Source organism: Cydia pomonella, chromosome 9 (assembly GCF_033807575.1).
Source record: "Cydia pomonella isolate Wapato2018A chromosome 9, ilCydPomo1, whole genome shotgun sequence".
Lineage (NCBI taxonomy): Eukaryota > Metazoa > Arthropoda > Insecta > Lepidoptera > Tortricidae > Cydia > Cydia pomonella.
In genome coordinates this window covers 2,596,795-2,619,018 of record NC_084711.1, presented here as the reverse complement: position 1 = coordinate 2,619,018, position 22,224 = coordinate 2,596,795, and the positions used below count along the sequence as shown (strand labels likewise).

At 39.9% G+C, this 22,224-nt stretch overlaps 4 protein-coding genes across 10 annotated transcripts in view; 3 read left to right on the top strand and 1 right to left on the bottom strand.

Annotated features, from left to right (window-relative positions):
- Nucleotides 1-9,098, top strand: part of LOC133521091 (leucine-rich repeat flightless-interacting protein 2) — a 42,979-nt gene extending 33,881 nt beyond the window's left edge. For all 7 annotated transcript variants that reach the window (XM_061855850.1, XM_061855851.1, XM_061855849.1 and 4 more), the window contains 6 exons: nucleotides 132-250; nucleotides 576-722; nucleotides 861-1,140; nucleotides 1,322-1,453; nucleotides 1,717-1,904; nucleotides 4,310-9,098. In XM_061855850.1, the coding sequence (XP_061711834.1) occupies nucleotides 132-250; nucleotides 576-722; nucleotides 861-1,140; nucleotides 1,322-1,453; nucleotides 1,717-1,904; nucleotides 4,310-4,420 (977 nt within the window). In that variant the 3' untranslated portion in view covers nucleotides 4,421-9,098. The remainder of the gene's footprint in view (nucleotides 1-131; nucleotides 251-575; nucleotides 723-860; nucleotides 1,141-1,321; nucleotides 1,454-1,716; nucleotides 1,905-4,309) is intronic.
- A 1,524-nt stretch (nucleotides 9,099-10,622) lies between these two features.
- On the bottom strand, nucleotides 10,623-15,725 carry LOC133521094 (mediator of RNA polymerase II transcription subunit 19). The gene is made up of 3 exons (XM_061855858.1): nucleotides 15,414-15,725; nucleotides 14,920-15,291; nucleotides 10,623-13,193 (listed from the first exon to the last, which is right to left on the bottom strand). Exons 1-3 carry the CDS (start codon nucleotides 15,592-15,594, stop codon nucleotides 13,033-13,035), a joined length of 714 nt encoding a protein of 237 aa, XP_061711842.1. The 5' UTR covers nucleotides 15,595-15,725; the 3' UTR covers nucleotides 10,623-13,032.
- LOC133521088 (thioredoxin reductase 1, mitochondrial) overlaps nucleotides 11,741-22,224 on the top strand; it is a 48,723-nt gene continuing 38,239 nt past the window's right edge. The window contains exon 1 of the mRNA XM_061855839.1: nucleotides 11,741-11,864. Within this exon, the coding sequence (XP_061711823.1) occupies nucleotides 11,756-11,864 (109 nt within the window). The 5' untranslated portion in view covers nucleotides 11,741-11,755. The remainder of the gene's footprint in view (nucleotides 11,865-22,224) is intronic.
- On the top strand, nucleotides 15,999-22,137 carry LOC133521084 (uncharacterized). The gene is made up of 2 exons (XM_061855834.1): nucleotides 15,999-16,344; nucleotides 16,469-22,137. Exons 1-2 carry the CDS (start codon nucleotides 16,294-16,296, stop codon nucleotides 21,860-21,862), a joined length of 5,445 nt encoding a protein of 1,814 aa, XP_061711818.1. The 5' UTR covers nucleotides 15,999-16,293; the 3' UTR covers nucleotides 21,863-22,137.

Genomic DNA, 22,224 nt, shown 5'->3' with positions numbered 1-22,224 from the left:
GAAAAGAAAATTAGCTGCAAGGAATAACTGCGTTTGGGAAACTCATCTAAAAGGGGGTTAGTGTTTAACTATAACTCAAATTCACTCTTAATAAGGTTTTTTTAGCTAAAAATTTGTCCCGTGTTTCGCAGAGACGGTGGGGCGGCGCACGGGCACCCGATTGACGGGGCTGAGCCCCGCGGCGCTGCACTCGCCGCGGCGGAGTTCCGAGGACTCGGCCGATGACACATTCAACGTAAAGGACCTTAGGGTAAGACCTACATACTATTTAGAGTTGTTGCAGTATACAATAGAGCTTGAAGAGCGAAGAGAGTGAGTACTTTTTTGCCTACTCGTCATAGGCAAGTTCGCGAATGAAGTTCGTAGAATGGGGCCTGAGAAAGCAGAAGTAGGGTGTGCCTTGTAGACAGGCCCCTGCTGACGCGAGGGCTTATATCAGTTTCTCAAAACTCGTGTACGAATTGTACAATGACTCTCTGGTACTCGTTTAGATTTTATAAAAGAGCTTGATTTTTTAAATACCTATATTGGTCGTATATGCAGAGTTGAGACAGTATTATTACTTCCAATTTCAGGGGGAGTTGAAAGAGGTAGAAGAAAAGTTCCGCAAGGCGATGATCTTAAACGCGCAGCTTGACAACGACAAAGCGGCGCTCGGCTACCAGCTCGAATTACTAAAAGACCGCATCGAGGAGCTACACGAGGAATACGCACAACTACAGGTAACCAACGTCGAGAATCATATCTTCGGATATCTTGAGAATTTCTAACATCTTAGTTGCTAACTTCTTATTTCAATAAAGTTTCGTTTTAAGTTTGTTACGGGAGACAGTAATAACTTACACTTCTGTAATTCACAGCGTGAGCACAAAGAGAAATGTTCAGCGCACGAACGTCTAAAACGCGAGCACGCCTCCCTCGAGCGCGAGCTGGGCGCGGCGCGGGACGCGGTGCGGGCGCGCGACCTGGCCGCCGCCGACGCGGGCTTCGCCTTCGTCGACGCCGCGCCCGCGCCGCCCGCACCGCCCGCACCGCCCGCCGCCAACGGCGAGGACAAGCCGCTGTCCACGCTGCCGCCGCTGGCGCTCGTGTCGCATCAGAACGAGAAGCTGCTGAACGACGCCGGCGAGGGGACGCTAGGTAACACATACACATAGTAGTTTCGGGTGCAGAATTTGCGTCTGTAGATGCCGCGCCGGCGATCAATGGAGTTGGCCTCGCTGCCTCGTCTGTACACAAACATGTATATTTTTAATAATTTTTTCATGGTTTGATTGAATCATTTTGTTTAACGAATTATAAATAATGTTGTATATTTCAGATGTCCGGTTGCAAAAGCTGCTTAGCTCAAAGCAGTCGCTGGAGGGCGAGGTGCGGCGTCTGAAATTGCAGCTTAACGAGGAGCGTCACAATGGCGTCGCGCGCGCACACGATCAGGACCTCGAATCCGAATGTGAGGGTCTTTCAGGATTTCGTTTAAATAATAAGAAGTCGGTAGCGAATCCATGTGGGATGGCAGGCCGTGTCGAGAATACGCGCCAAAGAGAGTCAATAGCGTCGCGCTATTCATGGTAGGTCGGTTCATTTAATAATTCGATGCGGTCCGTCTTGTGGTTTTCACGCAACGTTTTTTACTTTTCCCCGTCTATAATCACTTCGCCGGCAATATTTTATGTTTCGGGATCTATATTAATAATTTTTCTTTGTCCATTACAGTGGAGGCCCTCCGCAAATCGAACGTGGAAGCGAAAGCGCGGTTGGCGCGAGCCGAGGCCGAAGCGGCGCTGCAGGCCGCCGCGGCCGCGCGCCTGGCCGCGCAGCTGCAGCGCCTCAAGGCGCAGGCCGACGCCCGCGACGACGCCGAGGAGCAGCTCAAGCAGGAGCGCCGCAAGCTGCAGAGGGAGGTCGGTACTCTACACTATGCACGTCGTGGCAAAGGGCCAGCGCCGGCGGGCAGCATGGCGGGGGCCTACCGGGAAAAATGAACATCCAAATTTCGTTGTCCGCTCTTGCATATTCGAGCAACATAAGGGTAGATATAGTACATTGTTGCGGCATCTAGGTGCGTCGTTAGAAAATGCCTATTTCCGCCGAGGTTGCTTTTCGCAAATATATAAGGAAATACTGAAATACGTATATATATGTAATATATTGAGCGAATGTGGCATACTTTATGTCCACGTTCGTTCCGCATAGTAGTGCGCCACGCGCAGCGGACAGGAATGAAATTTGACGGGCGCGCGGCGGCCGTGCGTTGTTATCGCTGGGACAAAAATTAGGCACTTTGCGTTTTTGATTAACGAACAAAATGCCACCATTTCCGAGCATGCATGTTTGAGAAAAACGAATTTAGTTTTTCGTATTTCGCGGTGGGGCCTCAGATACCTACATCTACACTACCTGAGCGTAGCCGCGTGGGGAGCGATAAAAAGGAAGCGTCTCGTCATATACTTGCAAAAATATCTCCTTATTAACGGAGGTAGGACCGCTAAAATAATACTGTGACTTCGTGACAAGCCGATGTATCACACGCACAAATAATAGTCCGCGCACCTAGTTGTAAATGTGTGCTAACCTCAATATGGAGAAATTGGCGTATGACATAATCACATTTTTTGCTAAGAAACTGAATGTCATTAATTAAATCAGAGTAATAAAATTAAACTATGCCCCTATATCACCGATGTCATATAAACAAGCGTTCAATATCAGAAACGCTGTACTATAACTTTGATATGTTTTCAGGAAGTCGTTGACTTCTGGGCCGTTATCAATAATGGCGATAGTTAACGGTACGGTGCATTCATGCGTGCCCCTAATACGACCTTTACTCGACTACTCCATATTGCACCCCTACTTAAACAGTCCAATCAAAAATATATGTCATAAATAAATATTTTTTAAACGAGGCACCCTTCCCCTCACATGTATTCTTAAGGTACAAGTTAGAACCCAGTGACGTGTCGCGACTGCAAACGGCACGTTGCGACGACACGACTGAATTCTATGTATTTCTATGAAATACCATTCGAAGTCAGCGATACGAAGCCAGCGACGTGTCACCCGACCGCAGATCAGCCCGCGTAGCCAACATGCCAATCTTAATCGTAACGCTCCGTAGCGAACGAAACGCAACTGTCACTGTCACACCAATGTGAAAGAGTGATAGTGAGAGATGACTGCGCTACGCTACGACGCGTTAACGATGGGCATGTTAGCTTTCGGGCAGTATTGCCACTCTTACTTTACGTAATTTTTGGTTATTTATTGCTTGTAAAAATTTGACATGTAAAAGTGCCCCTGTGGCCTATTTGCTGAATAAATGTGTGATGTTCTCACTCTACATGCTACACATGCTCCCGTATGCAGTCGGGGTCAAAATTATAACACAAGCGATATGACGCGGCGTCGGGTTCTAACACGTACCTTTAAAGTCGCAACGTGAGATGTGAGCGGAGGTATTCTGTAGGAACGTTTAATTTCAAGATGGAGTACATTTATTCGTCCGTGTAACTAATTCTCAGTAGATGTGTGGACTGTATCTTAAAGTCGAGTAGAAGTCAAAATTATGATCCAGAGTGTTGTGAAACAGTAAACAATTTTATATCCATTGGCCAAATTGTAAATAAATAAACCCACCGTATGTCACATGTCACCTAATTAGCATGATTAACTTATAATTTACCCTGGCATATGTTTGAACTAATCGTTAAATGTGTACCTTTTATGCTAGAAAACCTTAAAATAGTAACGAAAATAAAATTTAGCCCTAAATTAAATAAATGTAAATATTTAAACTGAACATTTACTTGTAAATATTTGTTCGTTCTGTCTTAATGATCAGTTTTATAATATTCTAATTCTAGAACAGTCCTCATCAGATATACCGGATCGGCCAAGGCGCTCACAAATATCTGAACACGCCTCTATTATGAAGGCGTTAGGGTGCGTGTTCAGATATTGGCGACTGTATTAATAGCAACACACTTAACTGGATTTTATTTGCAAAACTTTGCTTTACCATTGGAAAAAAATACCAATAAAGAATTATTTCACGTCCGGTTGCACCAACTGCAATCGACCGATTGATTTACGTAACTTAACAGAAAGCTATAAAACTTCCCATTCAATAAAATGTAAGCAAACCTGATAATAACGATACGATGGGTCTTGAATATGTTGCTGTTAGTATATTTTTAATATCATGCTCATTAATTTGTACCAATCAAAGATTTTTTGATACTTTTTTTTTTTGCTAAAACTTAAAACAACTTCAAGCAAGCCTAAAACATTTATTTCAAAATTGCAGGCCCGCGAAGCGTTAAACCGAGTGGAAGAGCTGGAGACGGAGAACAGCCACCTCACCAAGCGGCTCGACAAGCTCAAGAATGCCAAGTCCGCGCTGCTCAAGGAGCTGTGACCCGACCCGATACCGACCTTAAGCTAAACACATACGGTCCACTTTACAATGGAGGTCAGCTGCGGCTTCGCCCGAGCCTGTGCGTTTAAATATGAACTCTGCTGCGACAGCGGAAAGTCTAAATTATGATACATACAGACTAGATAAAAATGAAGATTTTCAGCTGTGGCTTCACCCGAGCCTGTGTGTTCGAATATGAATCTTACTGCGACAGCGGAAAGTCGAAATTACAATAAAACAAGCTGGAATTGTGGTTTATTATGCCCCGCATTGTGCAATTAACCAATAACAATTTTAACCCAACGACGTAAAGTGTAAATTATAATGAACTCGTGTCCGCGAATTCTAAATTTGAAAGAAGCAATCGTATGACCTTGCGTCTCTGTGCGCAGTCATGGCTCCGACCGTAACGCCTGGACGCAAGGTCTATATTTAAGTAATCATATACTCCCAACTGCGTTAAAGTAATATCAACCGTGTTGCATACAGTTAAGGTATAAAATTTTATTAAAAATTTTTAGACTTCAGCTGTTCTCATTTATAAGCTCGAAATTCCCGCATATGTACTGATTTATAATCCATTTTTATTTTACCTTTCGATGACAGTCAGCGATGCTATGCGGGGGGGATTGTCACTTTTTTCTGCAGCTGACGGAAAAACAGTCTAATACTGTTCAATGCTGAACTTTTTGGGAGAAAATAGTATAAAATAAATGTTCTGTAGTGCAAATTTTCGGGCACCCGTATATTGTACCAATCTACATAAAAGCCATGTAATATAGTGCCATTTCGCTGAATAATCAGCGAAATGGCGCTGATATTGCCAGAACCATCAAACAGGTAAACTATTTTGAAAATACACGGCCATCCAAAGCACTTCACATTGGACAAAGCGGTTTACTTTACATTGGACATTTCATACCGTCAGTATTGCAAACTGATGCAAATGTTTGTCCCTTTCCATCATACCGATACGTCGAAACGGGACAAACGATTATTAGCGGCTTGTTAACTCTAGTAGACGTTTATGAATAAGGGGGTAAATGGCTCAACAATTAAAGTCCGTGACTACGTTCACATCTTTTATCTAAAATTTATATAAATAAAACATCTCCTGCAACTAAATTTTTGGGGAGGAGCGCTGTTTACCCTAAAGTACAGGTTATACCTATTTAGGAAGCAGAGTTTCTAATTTAAGGAAATCTATGTAAATTGATGTTTATGAAATAAATTCATTCATTCATCTACAGTAATCTATTTGAGGCAAACACTCAAACATAAAGATAACTAAAAACAATAACATATGTATGTGTGTGTGTTGCGTCTATAACATTACTTTAGATGTAGGCGTTGGTGTTTTTATGAGGGGCGTGAAGTTTCTAAATAGTTTATCTCTAAGATGGTTTTAGGAATGAACGTGCATACGAACAAGCCGTGACATGTTGTACACCCAAATAATTTGGTTGTGTTAAGAAACATTTAATAATTCTAATTTGTACATTGCTTGATAAATGTTAATTTTTGTAAAAATAATCATGTGTATAATTAATGTTTTGTTTTAATGATAATTATTTATTCCTAATGCATTGAATTATGTTCGTATTTTTCTGTATATTTTCTATTTTATTTAAGAATAATGATAGCTTGCCGATATTCGCTTCGCGTACTAATACTAAAATTTATTTTATTACTTGCCATTCGGTATCACAAATTTGTTTTATTTTGCAATAAAAAATGGGTAATTTTAGAGGTAGTTCGAAAGAGGGAAGCTCACATTATTAATAAAGGGGGTAACGTAAGAAGTAATCAATCAGAAAAATGCATTTACTATTATTGACATTATCTATAGGAATATATATACTATATTTCTATTATATATATAATATATTCCTGTAGAAATCAGAGCAAAATAACCATAATTCATCCTTTTTAGTTCTTAAAGTATTGACATTAGAAAAAGACAGTATGATTCTCTAGCCGATTCTTCAGACACAAATTGGGCATTCCAAAGGGTCGGTACATGACGATATTTATTAACACTTGTTATAAAGCTTAGAAGCCGATATTTGTCATGATAACATTTGATAACTTAGCTGGTTATTAAGGTAACTGCCACGCGTCATACCCCGACCAAATAGACCTTTTGTTAAATACCCCAAATGGCTGGCGGAACTATAATCAGTCAGCAACTTCGAGCAACACCGGCTTCCGACACGTCGGAAAGGAGGAGCCCAAGCGATATCTCACCGTACAAATCGTTCTGCCATTTTTTGCGGGGAAACGTGCACACATTCGCACTTCTCACTCACTACATACAAAATCATTTAATGGTGACACAAATACATAGAAAATGACACACGTCAAAGACAAATCTTGCACACCTCGATCTATTTTTGTGTTCGGACGAGTCACGCACCGCGCTATGCCCAGTTGGGCATGTGCTTCAGCAGAGGAGAAATAGTGCGAATGCCGACTCCCTTCCCGGTGTTGCTCGAAGGTCAGTAAATTCTAAATTATATAAGCTGTAATATAGATAGAAAATTGTCATATATCCCCGATATTAATTCTGTGATATTTATTGGTTGATTATAAATGTATGAAATGATTGCTCAAAACAGTGTCCCACGTTATGTGATAGCAGATTTGAAACGTCCCCCGAGCGCGGCTCGAGGCTCTATGAGATTACATACATATTGGAAAGTTACCAAACCCTACTCTTACTAATGTCAGAGATTACTAAATAATAAAGACTGATTATTATGTAAAACTTAGCTTTCCTTAGTTATTAGTGTTTATATTGTTAGGGACTGCTCTCAGTAATGGTTTTCTATACGAAAATAGTATCGGAATTGCGAATTTCCGGTATTTTCCATACAAAATTACCCTTAGTATTCCCTAGTTTCAATAAAAGATAATTGATTGTAATAGAGGGGTAAAGTCTAAGAAAAAAACGTACCCCTTAGATGATGATCAGATGGCGCTGTATCTCGCCATATATTTTGCGTTCACTGAATTGTCAAACGTCAACTTTTGACAGTCAGAGTTACCGCAAAATTATGGAGCTGTACAGCGCCATCTCGTTGACCTGTCAAATTCGAAGTACGAAATTGCCTTAGATTTTACGCATCTTACTCAATATGTCTTTGCTTGAACTCTTCGAGGCTCTTCGTAGGATTTGAATCTGCCGCTTAGTGGCCTAAATCTAAAATTTAAACTTGTTGATACGCCAATAAGCAGGTCCCGCCTCGTACAGTTTACTAAGGCTAAATATTAAAAAAAAAAGTTCTCGTAGTTATTTAATACGGAGATTATCAGTCTTTATTATTTCCTAGTCTCAACTATTGTCATGAATGAATTTAATATATAACGAGATGAATGCTTGCGGATGTTCTATATATTTTGATGGGTAGAGCAATGTGGGCGATTATGGACCTTGTTGTACATGTAATATAGTTGTAATTCGATAGTCATGCTCACGTAACTTAACCGTGCCATCGCGCACCAAATTAATGTATTAGTATACAATCAATTGATGTGGTAGTTCTCTGTAGTAACCAATTCATGTTGCGGTTAGGCCGCGTACACACTGCACATTATAAAAAAAGGATTTATTGATTGTGTGAGATGTGTGGTCTAAGACAAATTTTGACAATTCATTTACTACACTCATGATTAGGCGCCAGTTTCTTAGCCTGTCAAACATGAGGGCACGATTTTTTCTTATGGCGTTATTCATAAACGCACTACAAGCCTCAATTATATATTAATCTTTCGTCTTAATCTGACATTGTGACTTATGTATTTGCAAGAAAGGGATAAACAGATTAATTAATTGAGGCTTATAAAGTTTTATGAATGAGTGGGTTATAACTACACCTCATCTAAATACGAGTGAATGCAGTGTGCTCGCGGTTTTGGTGATATGCTTGTCAGATGTTTTATATACGGTTGAATGGTTCGAATGAAATATAATGACGGGTCGTTTCGGCCCCGTAGAGGTAGACTTTTTATACGCCACAATATAACGCACCTGCATTTAGAGACTCGTGCATTTGCAACGTGTAAATCAGGAGTTCTCAACCCGCAATCGCGTAATACCAAACTCCCGTAGATTTTCTTTGATTTTGCAACATTTAACGGAGGCTTGGTAAAAAAGGTTGGGGACCCCTGGTGCAAAGTATTTAGCAGTTATGGAGTCTTGTATTAAGCGCTGGATTCGCTATTAATTTTTCTATCCACCCTTTTAACCGATTTTGTTCCTGCTAGAGTTTAAAGCTGCAAACTATAATGAAACTTAATTTAATGTTGTTAAAGTTGCATTTCGAGTGATCTGGGCACGCCTAAGGTAGCCGTTGAAATGGGGACTGTAATTTCATAACGTTAAGGTTCATTATTGTTTGTAATTAAATATAGCATGCAATATTACAGGAATAAATCACCCTCACTAAGTTGTAAGTAGCAATATCAGTTGTAAGACCCCACATCGTCGCGAAACTATTAAAATTTAATTATAATCACTAATATTTGGTTAGTTAGGCGTCGGTGTGGGGTCCAGTGAACGATGTATGTATTTTGGTGCTGCATTACTAATTTATTTTGTTTTAACTAGGACTGACATGAAGCGAGACTTGACTTAATAATGTATAAATTTGGATACTTTGAATAAACTTCGCTCTGATATCGTAGTTTTATTTTATACGATCAATATGAATGTAGAAATAAAAGCTACCCTTTTGTAAGTATCCCGCCAATGGTGAGCCCCTAGTTTAAGGAAGTAGTGGTAGCAAAGATACATTGAGTAAGCAGCGCCATCTGTTTTGGCTGTCACAATATGGAGCACGTTTTTTTCTTAGACTACCTCTCTATGTGGTAGCTTTTCTAAGAAAATATAATTATGCCAACTACTGAGGTCCTACCGCCAAAAACGAAAATTCGTTATCTGCCTCTCTATCGCTCTTGCGTATTCGAGCTACAGAGGCAGATAAAGAATTACGATATTCGTTTCGCGGTAGGGCCTCTGATTTTTTTCAGTGCTCGAAGTAGGACAAAAGAAAGCATCGACAATATTTGCAAGTAGAGTGACGGTGCTCCCACGTTGGCTATTATATAACATTGTGTGACAGGGACAACGAGATAGTATCGATAGTGTTTTAATTTAGTGTCCCTCTCATACAATGTTATATATAATATCAAAAAGTGGCGCCATCTTACCGGGCACTACCTAAAGGTTATACCTTTGGCCTTTGATCTGTAAGATGGCGCCACTTTTTGATATTTAACAAATTTAACTCATATCAGTAAAAGAATAAGGATTAAAGTGAAATGGCATTCTAAGTTTTAATTATGTGTCGAACGATGGCAGTAAATTTATATACACCTCTATTTCAAATTCTCTTTGGTCTTTTCTATGGGAGCGCGGCGGCACGTGTGGTCAATTTTGTTTACAGTTGAATACAGGCACTATAACGTATCGAAATGAATCTTATAGTTGAGTGGGAACCCATACATGAAAGTACTAAATTATAGTTTAGTATACGAAATCCTAATTCGGATTACGGTCGACGAGTAGAAAAAGATCGTTTTGAACACCACTATGATCGCGTAAAGTTGTAGTGGGTCAGCATCAATAGTAGCGGATGAAACAACGCGCCAAAAGTATCTGATATTCCGGATAACTTTTCCAAATATTGATAAATCTCTAAAATTTACGTTCAAAAGTATATTTTTTAACGCCTTAATTGTTCTACATATAGAACCACCACATTTTGTTAAGCTGTTGTGTGATCAGCTACTTTTGATGCTGACTGTACTGTGCATGCACAAAAAACTATCGACCGCTAGTCTGACTTCGACTGCAGCCTACTCGTATGATTATTTTGTTTATAAAATACAGCATACAGCACAGCTCTAAGTTCGTCCAATTAAAAAGCAAGTGAAGGCGGCTTGTCGACGGCAGTATACGCGCACCTTTAGTGCATAGACTAGGAGTCCGGGTACGGACCGCTGACCTATTTTTATTTTTGTTTACGTAAATAAACTGGAGTAGAAACGGACCTCGATAGTCATTTTATTTTAAGAGCTGGACCCCTGAGTAAACTAATTGGTGAGCCCTGTCCATAACTGAAGGAACGTGACGTATGAAATTGGTACGAAATATTGGACTAGGGGGTAAAACATTTATATCCAGAAATAAACCCAGGGAAACATCTTACCAATTTATTTATTCAAGTAATTATAGTGATGAATCAAACTGATTATTTACAGAGTAATGGTGCACAAGTAACATGAAATTAACAAACTTAAACTACCACAAAACATTATCACTTTCTACCGTGGGTGAACTTACATGATTAAAGAGAAAAGATAATAAAATTAAGGATTTTAAGAAACGTTTCACTACTCATATGTAATGATTGTGCAATGTCATTCACGAAGACGCCTGCCGTCACTCTTATTGTCATGTCATTAAAGGTTAGATTTGACAAATCTGCGCGTCATTGTGGATGACACGGACTATACTTTAGAAAAATATACCAAAACAAAATAAAATCCTGGACCCGGGTACGTCCTTAAACTACGTCCAAAAGAGAGGTATGGGCATTGTGAATGTCATCTCGCTTTGTGTGGTAGGGCACAGCCAGTGGATGTCATTCCAGATCTAGAGCAGAGCCCAACTGGGGAAGTACCTCCACCTTACAGAAAACAGCAGCCAAATAACACTAGACCCTACCCATAGTGTTGTGTTCCTGCCGGTGAGTAAGGTTGCCAGAGCTCAACGAGGGGGTGCGGGTTTAGGGTTGGCAACGCGCATGTAACTTCTCTGGAGTTGCAAGCGTACATAGGCTACGGAGACTGCTTACCATCAGGCGGGCCGTATGCTTGTTTGCCACCGACGTAGTATTAAAAAAAAATCTTACACATTGAAAGTAGTTATCTCTAAGTATGATATTTACAGTGACATAATGTATAGGTATACAATCACAGTATTAAATGAGGAAGATACGACACGCTCTGAACTGAATCACAGTAAATAATGCGTCACTTCACAACGTGACTATCTCTTAGACGACGGAGGTTCTATGTATTTCCTGGAACGCTCCGTGTAACTTGTTTTTGGATTTTGAACCTATTTTACATACTTAGAAAGATGCAATTGGTTTACTATGCACAAACAGAAACTCACTAAACTAACCAGAAGTATGCTTTATCTCTTTGCAACAAGGATTATGACTGGTCAGTCAATAGTTACAGGGACATCACAGGTTTAAACGGACTCGTTCAGAATTTGAATAGACATTTTGTGTCGGATCTTTACGAAACAAACTTTAGTAAAACATGTATTTATTTAAACCATTAACTATCAATGTGGCTAGTATATTTTTATTGTGGTGTGGTTCCTGTGGTTCATCTCTAGTTAAACCTGAGCAGCATCAGTCACCATGCGGCAAGTAGTCTATATAAGCGATCCAGAATTTATAATTTCAAAAATTAAAATTTTAGTTTCTATAAACTCTAAACCTCATATTAGTACGTGCCACATGACTGCCTCTTTCAAAAGCTACATTTTATGAATTTTTATATGCTTAGCCTCCTACGGCTCAAGGTCCTAAGAAGAGTACATACTTAAGTTTGATGAAACTTAAATAATTTTCAAATAGAAGACTTGTAATATTTTTTTTGTAAAATTTTGAAATAAAGAAAGATCAACTCTATTTCCTACGGCCTATGCTATAGGTTCAAATTTCACTGGCGAATTTTGTTTTTTTTTTTGTATGGCCTCAGCCAGTAGGTTGGTATATTCATTCCTGCTCATCTAAACAATCTTTCAAAATTATATGGAACAAATATTTTGGGGGTGATTTTTACATAAGAAAATAGCTAGACCAATGGAAAGGCAACATTATGCATTTCATTTCATTATTAGAGACAAAAAGCATCATATTTTCATTGTTTCTTTTTTTTAATTTCAGTAATTACAATAGTTATAAAATTTATAGACACTGCCTTTGTAAATATTATTTTTGTAATGTGTAAATGCTCTTTACCAAATAGTTTGTGGATGTATGTACTTATAGGCTTTTACAATAGGCATAACTCAGTGCACTTTGATGTCAATTTTTTATGCTAATTTATAAATTAAAAAAAAAAATCTAAATAGTGCACATATCCTCTGTAACCACTTTTAGGCTTATCCCACACAATCTTAAACTGAGATTGGGAACCTCCATAATTCCTAAATAATTTCAGATTATGAATATTGTTCAGTCTCTAGTATTTTGTTTAAAAAACATCAGATACCTTAGTAGTAACAACAGGTTTTTTTTAAATCTCAGAGTCGGAAACCCCTTGTCATGAAGGTTCGCAAAAGCCTAAGAAAAAATATATATATACAAATAGTTGCTGGATATTTTGCCATGGAAAAGCATGCCAGAGGGTTGTGCCATGAATAAGATTGTAAAACACTGCTCTATAAGTCTTTACAATATTTATAACCCTCAGAATTTATTTAGAAATCATAGACATTCAGAATCCTAATTCAAAATTGTGTGGGACGGCAATTACTGTATAAAATATCAGACCTAAAAACATTTCCATATTATGCTTGGAATCGCCTATGTGGCATGTTGGTTGGGCGTGAGGTTGCCATGCTCCGGGCTATGTTTCTGCTTTTTCCGTTTCTTCTCCTTTTTCCTCTTTTTGCGCTCTTTGGCGTCGTCGTCGTGACGCTTTTGCTTTTTGTGCTTCTTCTCGTACGTGTCTGGGTTAGAGGAGTCTGGAAAGTAAGTTATTTATTTATTAGCCATATTAAGTAATAAAATACATAAATTAGATGAAATCCAATTAAATACCATGACTTGGAAATAGCCTTAATCGAAATATATAGTTATTCATTTAAACTGTGTTCCCAATATACAGGCATAAAATGTGACCGCGGCCAGCTAAAAGTACCACTTTGTTGCTTGCCATAAGGATGCCTTGACAGGTTATTTGTATAAAGTTACAAGCAAATCTCGTCCTTATGGCAAGTGAAAAAGTGGGACACAAATGATTGAAATTTACCAAAAAGCATTCTGACCTGCTAGCATGAGTTACGTTCTCGCGCGCGGCTCCATACATCTAGCGCGACTTCAAGTATGGACTGGCGCGCGAGAACGCAACTTATGCTAAACCGCCTGTAAAAGTTAAACCCACTGGCTTAACAGAAAATATAAAATTGTAATTTTTTTATAGGAGCATGGATTTATTATTAATTCTTTCCCCTCACGGAACCAGTGTTCGGACCTTTGGGAGGCATGCGCGGGGCCAAAGCCAAACGTTACACATTAATGAAATGTAAGGGGTACACTGAGCGGGTGTTGCCCTTGCCCGTGTCATGGGATGCACTCAGGGGCAGCATTCGTCAGGGTGTAAGGACTATTTGAGAGTTGTTGGAATCTAAAATGAACGGGGCTATTGGGTGATAGTGATGGACTAAATACTGGGCTATGGGATAAAAAAACCCAACACCTGCCTAATAAAACGGTATTCAATTTTATTTCGAGCAGAGTGACTCGCCCCCACAAAAAGTAACATCTAGGATGGCTCAAGGGCAACACTAGTGTGAGCGGTTGAGGAGTGTTGAGAGGTGTACGCCCTTTCTACTCAGTGACTACTAGCAGCCACTGTGCCAATTCACGTCTTATGAATGTTCCACTTCAATCCCTGGAGCTTATAGCTCTAACGACTCCACTATGGCCGCCACTAAGGCTAGCCAAAGAACAGAATTCCTGAGGAGCATCCCTACGCCTTTATTATTATTATTTATGAATCACGCAGGCAGTTGAAACAACTGATAGTTGCCTGTATCCGAGAGATCTTCACTTAAAATGTGTTCTTTGCACTGGTTAAGTTTTTGTTTTAGTTTTAACTGGTTGCAGGCAACAGGTATTTGTGGACTGCCCGAATCCAGGGATGGGAAACCAGTATTTTTTGTATGGGAATGAAAATGGTATTTTTTCATTCTTTGTTAATTTATTTATTTGGCAATCTAATAATACGAAGTTGTTATCTAAAAACACAACTGGACTCAGTTACATTTGGAGTATAAAATAAACCGAAATATATGGTTATTTCGATGATTTTGCAAAAAAACGATCCTTGCACATCTATTGTCATAAATCAGAGTCACTAATTAATTAACTAATTTTCAGGCCGCATATGAAAGGTTAAGCATTAATAATAATATTGTTTTTTAAGTGTTTGTATATTTTACTTTTATATACATATTGTAAAAATCCTAGCCTAAGAAAAGAAATGAATAAAGGAGATAATAATAATAAATAATGAAATAATTTATTAATGCATGTGAGAATGGGTTACATATTTTAGCTAAAATTGCTACTCCATGCATGCATTGATACTCTGGTTTTTAGGATGCATTAACCTTATAAAGAACAAAAATTGGTTCAAAAGTAATAAATTAAAAGTTTTCAACAACAATTATGGGAAAAACCACATACCTTGCAATGGAGTATCTTGACCAGGTGGCGCCCCATCCTTATGTTTATGTTTCTTGTGTTTGCTCTTATGCCTCTTTGGTGGAGTGGAGCTGACATAGCGATACTGTTCAGGCAGAGGGCCAGGATGCAGGCGGAATCCTGCCAACTGTGCACTTGTAAGCGGCAACAGTTCCTTGCCACCTATAGGCCTCTTGGCTATCACAGAGCCCAGGGTACTGTTGTCTTCTTGCCCCGGCCCATCCACAATGCCTGGTAGATTTGGTAAAAAGGATGATAAAGATTCTTTCAGCTTCTTTCCATTAAATTTACTATATGAATGCTCAAGACCATAATATGCCATTAGGTTTGTAGCTCCAGTGAGTTCACATTCTCCTGCAACGAAATGAAAGTTTTATAATTTAATTATATCCGTAAAACGTGTAGGTACTTTGAAAAATGAAAACACTGCAATACGCATTAAAGAAACTCTTTAACTTAACTTGATAATGTCTTACCAGGAGGTTCTTTCATCAAATAAAAAGGTCCACTGTGTACGATAGAAGGATTTTTGCCGAGCTGAATGGTTGTCTTGAGGGTGCCAGAGGAGTCCTGCCGAGAGACCACGGGCGATCTACCGCCCCTCGGCGAGGACTTTGGCGAGTATGGTTCCACCTTTCTAAACTGATCAGACATCATCTTGCATTATCATTATCCCCTAACAAACATAAAATTAAGATATACACTAAATAATATTAAAAAACCACCACTATACACCGTTCTCTTTTCCAGCTTTTTGACAAATCTGCAAAATGCAAATGCCCCACAGATAGGAAACAAAATTAGCATCATGCAACTAGTGTTGTACCTTTGGTATCTTAAAATTGGTTTCTTTTTAATTATATTGTAATTAATTGTTGAGAAAATCAATAGTATTATTTTTATTCCTAAAATATGCTGATAAATTAAGGAAATTATCAAAATACATATGCAATATTTTTAACAATTTGATATTTCAAATTTGTCTATGGTCAAAACACGTGTGTTCGTAGTGCCTTTGTGTAACCTCCCATTTCATAAAAAAGTTAAATTTAAGAAATAAGAATTTAGTCTATGGTTCATGAATTAGCTTCTCGTAACGCGTTTCTTATTTCTCTCCAATGTATTGGGAAATAAACAGCGTAACGTAATTATATTAATTTAATTGTGATTGTTTACGTTATGTAAAAACTGAATAATGGTTGTGCAATGTGAAATAAGTGGCGTGACGGACCTAAATGAACGGCTTTAGTGGGAGCATTCCTCGCTCTGCGAAGTGACGCCATTTTACGGGAATGATCAGCTCGCGGCTGCCTCATAATAAGCCTGATGTAAGGAGCGCTTCGCTAAAACGGATGCATGGAAACGAATCTTTACTGTTATACTCGTACTGGACGTACGATTTCAGAGGTAAAGTCATTGTATACAATGTTATCATCGTGATAAATATTTAAATACTGCTTCGATTCCGCCTCTCTTGTACGTCTTTTGTTTCTAACCAGTCAAAAGTAAGCACATGTTTTAATTTTTTCAGAAAACTATGGAAGATGGTAATAATGCCAATACGAAAGATGATAAACACGCGTTAGCGTCTTTGGCGAATTGTTACGACGAGAGGAGCTTTAAATTGACTGCAAATGGGCACGATCTGGAAGACGGGCCGCCCAGCCCGCCCCGCGAGGCGCGCGCTGAGCCCGCAGCGCCGCGCCGCGCCAGCGCCGAGACGCCGCACCCGGACAGGATCAGAAAACGTATCAACCCTTTACGAATACACCTTGGCAAGCGGCCTTTTGTGGATAACTCCCAACAGTATTGTGGAACAGTGAAAAAAAAGAGACCCTCTGTAAATAAACCCATTGAACCAAGTATATTACCCAGGAATAATTTACCCAGAGTTCCTAAATTAATACCAAAACGCTTACACAATGTCATGCCTACAGTTGATAACAGTGCAAATGATAGTGAACACAACAAGCCTGTGCCCCGGCTTGTGCCAAAAAGCCAGCTAGCACAGTTTAAGAAAGGTAAACTGGAAAAGGGATCCCAACTGCAAGAATATGCCCAAAGCTTAGGATTACAACCAATGGTGAAATTCAAGTGTCGGAAATGCTGTTCCATGTCATTCAAGACCCTTGCTATGTTGAAAGAACATCAATTGGTATGTCGGGCTCAAGCTAAAGAACCTGCACTGAGTCCTGAGGCAACTCCAAATACAGAAGCAAGCACTGGCGGCCCATCCAGGGTAACAAGAAAGGTCTATCTCTGTTCAGCATGTGGTACATATTATGAAAACTGGAATTTGTTTCTTCACATGAGAGAAGTCCACAACAGACACATCTGCCTGTTTTGTCTTGGAATGTTTTCAAAAGCTGAGAAACTGTCTGCACATTTGACCAATAAGCACAATGTACAGGAATTTAATTATGAATCCAAGGAAGACTTTTTTAATGTTTACAATGGGACTCTGTATTTGATGTGCTGTATGTGTGATGAGATTTGCAGTGAAAAGGATGACTTTTTCAACCATGACTGCAACAATGTGAAACCCAAACCAGTGCCAGTACTTGTTAGTAAAAATGCAGTGAAACCCAACAATGTTACAAAGTCCAAAACAAATGATTCATCAGTTAATGGACCTGCCACAGTAGCAAAAGATTTGATCAAACATGTTAATGATAATAGATTTGACAGGAAAGAAATAGTTGAAGAGAAATTAGAGACAGTGACATCACAAAGTAGTAAGGTTTTACAAAATACAAATGATTCTGAGACTCTACACAGTGACACTAGCATCTGCTCTGATAATTCCACATCATCTGGCAAAGACACCAGTAAAGATACAAAAGATTCTGGCATGGAATTAGATAGTTCTAGCACTAAACCCACTAGTCCTCTACAACCAAGAGAGCCTAGCCCAGAAATAAACAATGATCATCACAATGGAGATGATAACTCTGAAAGTTCAGAAGAAAGTGACTCGCATAATGAATATAATACATCTTTCATACCTCCACCAACAAAACCTGAAGAGCCAATTTGTCCACCTGTGGAGAGGGAAAAGGAAGGCATCAAATTGAAATTAAGTTTGAACAATGCTAATTCACCAGTAATTATTAATTCTACTGTTGATCCCACTGTTGGGCAGCATAGTGCCATCAAGCCACCAAGCAGAATGAGGAGGCCACCCAAGAGGTATGAAAAAAATACTGCTCCACCACAGCGGTCGGAAAAAGATACTCCTCCACCTCCTCCTCAGCGTTATGAACGGGAAACCTTTGCCCCTCTCCGGTATGAAAAAGAGACACCATATTTGCCAAAAACACCATCAATCAAAATGACTATTTGTGATAAAGCTGATAGCCCATTTGTTAAAACAACTATATATGAAAATGATCAAGATACCACATTAAAGGCTCTTCTCAACAATAATTTAGATAACACTACCAAAACTCCGGAATATAAACCAGAAAACACAATAAAAACCACAATTTATGATAACAAAGTGGAGGATGATAATGCTATGAACAGGGTACCCAAGTTAACTGTGAGAGTCCCTAAAGAACTTTTGGACAAGGACTCTTCCAGTGATGACTCATCAGATAGTGATTATGAGGATAAGTTAACAGTTGATGAAAATCAAAAAGATATAGAGCCACCATCTGTTCCTAATGAGACTTTAGAAGCAGAACCAACAATTTCGGAAGACTCAGTACCCCCACTGGAGAATGTCAAAGAACAGCTTGACCCGGAAATAGAGGAGCCAATACAAGTAACAGACGATATCCCTGCTGATGTAGTAGCTGAGCCCAAGACGGAGACAACTGATGATATAAATGTTGATGTTAAAATTGAAGATCCAACTGCAGATGAGCTACCATTGATTCAGCTGAATTTAGATAGGCCATTGGATAAGTACCCACTTAAAGATCTACTGAAAGTTTTCTTGGCTTCCACAATATTCAACTGTGTTTATTGCAATCATGTGCGGAAGATTGCAGTGAACTGTGAGCATTTATGTCTGCACATGGTGGAGCAGCACCGCTTCTGTGCCACAGTGGACAGCATCACGGCTGAGGAGCTGCTGCCGGAGACCATTACTGCCAAGGTACGCGCCGGCGCCGCGGAGCTCAGTACTGTGTACATCAATTTGGACTCATATGACAGTGTTGACAATTGTGAAGGTGTTCAGTTTGACCACATCTTTGAATGTTTTCAGTGTTTTTTTAAGACTCCTGTCCACAAAGATCTCTATTTACATAATCGGAAAATGCATCAGAGAACAATTTTGTTGTGTGTTATGTGTAAATCAAATTTTTATAGTTATAGTGAGTTATTATGTCATTTATGCCCTGGAACATATGATTCTGAGTATGAAATTAAGTTTAGATGCTGCTTGTGCAATGTAGATTCAATACCATCGTCGTTTAGGTTAATGGTACACCTTAGGAAGATTCACCATGCATGTAATGTATGTTTAGAATTCTGCCATAGTCAATCGCGCCTTTCGAACCATGTTTGGAAACATAAACTGCACCATTTATGCTACCGTTGCGGTATAGCCTACAGAAATAAGCCAGACATAACCAAACATTTATTTTGGAAACATGGAACAGAAAGTGTCATGTGCAAAAAATGTATGCAAAAGAAATGGCCTCATGTGTACCACTTTTGCACACCTCCAACGGTATTTGCATGTGATGAATGTAACTTACAATTCACAAGAGCTGTGTATCTGAAAGTCCATAAGAGATTCCATTCTGAAGAGTATCCACATGTCTGCACAGAAGAAGGTTGCACAGAGAAATTTGTTTCCAAGAAGCTTCTGAAGAAACATGCCGATGAACACATCAAAAAATTATTTACAGAAGATCTGAATGCAGAAAAACCTACCACAGCTGAACAAAATCCCGCCGATAGTCAAGATCCAATTCCTGTTATAGATTTAGTTAATGATAAGCCTAAAGAAGCTGGAACTTCTGACATAAAATCTGAGCCGGGCTCAGAACTATTATCTAAAAAGTCTAAGAAGAAGAAGTTAAAAGACAAGGATGCATTGCTCTTGGATGTAAACCTGCCAGCTTTAAATCTCTCAGAAAGTGACAGTAGTGACGAGTCAGACAGTGGCGGTCCATCGGCTACGGCACCAGTCGTGATGAAAGAGGAGAAAAATGCTGATGAAGAAAAACCGGAAGTTAAAGATCCCACTATTGCTACAATAGACACAGTTGACTCAGCCACAAATGTGGCGCCAGATAAAGTAGAAGAGGAAGCTGAAATTGCTGAGGTGAAACCTGAGCATGAGAAAGTTTTGGAGATATATCACAACTTACAAAAGTATCAGGCTAAAGCAGAGAAGGAAAAAACACCACCATTAGTCCCCATCAGGAAACACGTTTGTGAATCTGACCATGATTACTGCTTAGTACCAAACGACTTAAATGGTGATGAAGATATGTTTAGTTTAGACAAAAAGAAAAATAGAAAGTCTCCTAAAAAGAGACATGGAGATCTATCGTCATCGAGCAGTAGCAGTAGCGACAGTGACTCAAGCTGCTCCTGCGGCTCCAACTGTAGCTGCTCATCCAGCAGCGGCTCCTCATCGTCTAGCTCTTCAGATTCCGATTCATCTGATGAATCTGGCAATGAGAAGAAAAAGAATAAGCAACTAAGGAAAACGCTACCCAATAGAAGATTAAGCAATGGTTCCAATGTAGATGTAATGGGTATGTCGGAGACACCAATACTAGTTCCAGAAAAGCCTGAACCGCCTATCAATGAAACAGATCTAGAGACAGACGAGAGTGAAACGGATGAAGAATTTTATGACGAGCACCCGCAGAAACTAGCCAATAAATTACATGCGGAGAAACGAAACCAGTTATTACTTCTAGCGTCCGTCGCCCCGTCGGACGGAGGGTCTGTGTCGGGAGAGCCGAGCCGCGCTGCCACGCCAGTCAAGGAGGAAATCGAGCCCAAGATAGAAAGTGAAATAAAAGAAAAAACATCAAGCAGTAAAAAGAAAAGCAAGAAGAAAAAGAAATCCAAGAGCTCTAAGAAACATGCCCCCATTAAAGTGAACATTCCTAAAGACGTTATTGCCAAATCCGAGATGGAGACACCCGTAACGCCGTTGATACCGAATAAAATGACGATTTCCTTGAAATCGAACACTGTACATATTCCAGAAGCTCCTATACCATGCCCTTCCATGACGCCGGCTAGCGTAAAACCGAGTACCCCAACCACTTCCGTATCCGATAGTAGCAAGCGCGCTTCGAAGAGAAGACGAGTGCCCAACAAATTTTACGGCTACTGTGAAGACGACGGAAATCAGCAGGCGACAACTTCGGCATTAAAACCGCATCTACCTCCAAAACTTGAATGGAGAAAAGAGGATTTGCCTTCGCCCGTTACGCATAAAGCTAAGAAAGAAGTGCCTTCAACGACTCTCTCGCATAGAATGTACAATTATCCGGAGCCTACGCATACTCACATTAGATTGACCGCTCCGATCCCTGATCCCGAGCCGCCGCGAATCTTAATGAACTCTGAATCTATGGATTCTAGCGACTCCGACTCCAGTGAGGAAGGAGCGTTGGAGATATTCCAGCCGCTGGCGGGGTACGGGTACGGGAGCGGGGCCCAGGCGCCGGCGCCGGCACCGGCACCCACGTACCTGAACTCGGGCACGTCGAGCCTGCCGTACCCGTTCCAGCGCCCGCCGGTGCGGCAGGCGCGCGAGGGCGAGAGCGTGTACTGCTACTGCCGCTGCCCCTACGACGAGGTCTCGGAGATGATCGCGTGCGACGCCGAGGGCTGCGCCATCGAATGGTTCCACTTCGAGTGCGTCGGCATCATGGTCCCGCCCAAGGGCAAGTGGTACTGCCCCGAGTGTAGGAAAAATCAAAGTTTCTCAGGTTACAGATAAGTAAATTTAGGTTGTAAATATGTAACTTTACCATATTGTTATTCTGTATATAACTTATTAATGATGTAGATATTTTAGCTTTACTTGTATTGTATATCATTGTAGGTAGTCTGTGTAAGTTTTAGGTTACTAGGTCTGAAGAAATGTATCATTGTTACAAAAAGTACATGTTATGCTTGATACCGGCTGTGCGGCAAAATCTGTAACCTGGCAAATTGTTAATGACATTAACCAATACAGCAAAATGGAAATATAAATCCGATTTTTGATACCAACTAGCTTATTTTATTTTGTAGTTCCTTCGCTCATAGTATATTTTTTTACTGAACGCCAGGAACATTCAAAGTGGTCGTGCCCATCCC

What these genes read in the sequence shown, in the direction of transcription:
- LOC133521094 (XM_061855858.1), bottom strand. Translation starts at nt 15,594, where the DNA reads ATGATGTCTGATCAGTTTAGAAAGGTGGAACCATACTCGCCAAAGTCC. An exon ending in TTTGATGAAAGAACCTCCTG is followed by an intron (nt 15,292 to 15,413) that starts GTAAGACATTAT and finishes ATTTCGTTGCAG; the next exon opens with GAGAATGTGAACTCACTGGA. An exon ending in TCAAGATACTCCATTGCAAG is followed by an intron (nt 13,194 to 14,919) that starts GTATGTGGTTTT and finishes CTTACTTTCCAG; the next exon opens with ACTCCTCTAACCCAGACACG.
- LOC133521084 (XM_061855834.1), top strand. Translation starts at nt 16,294, where the DNA reads ATGGAAACGAATCTTTACTGTTATACTCGTACTGGACGTACGATTTCA. An exon ending in CTGGACGTACGATTTCAGAG is followed by an intron (nt 16,345 to 16,468) that starts GTAAAGTCATTG and finishes TAATTTTTTCAG; the next exon opens with AAAACTATGGAAGATGGTAA.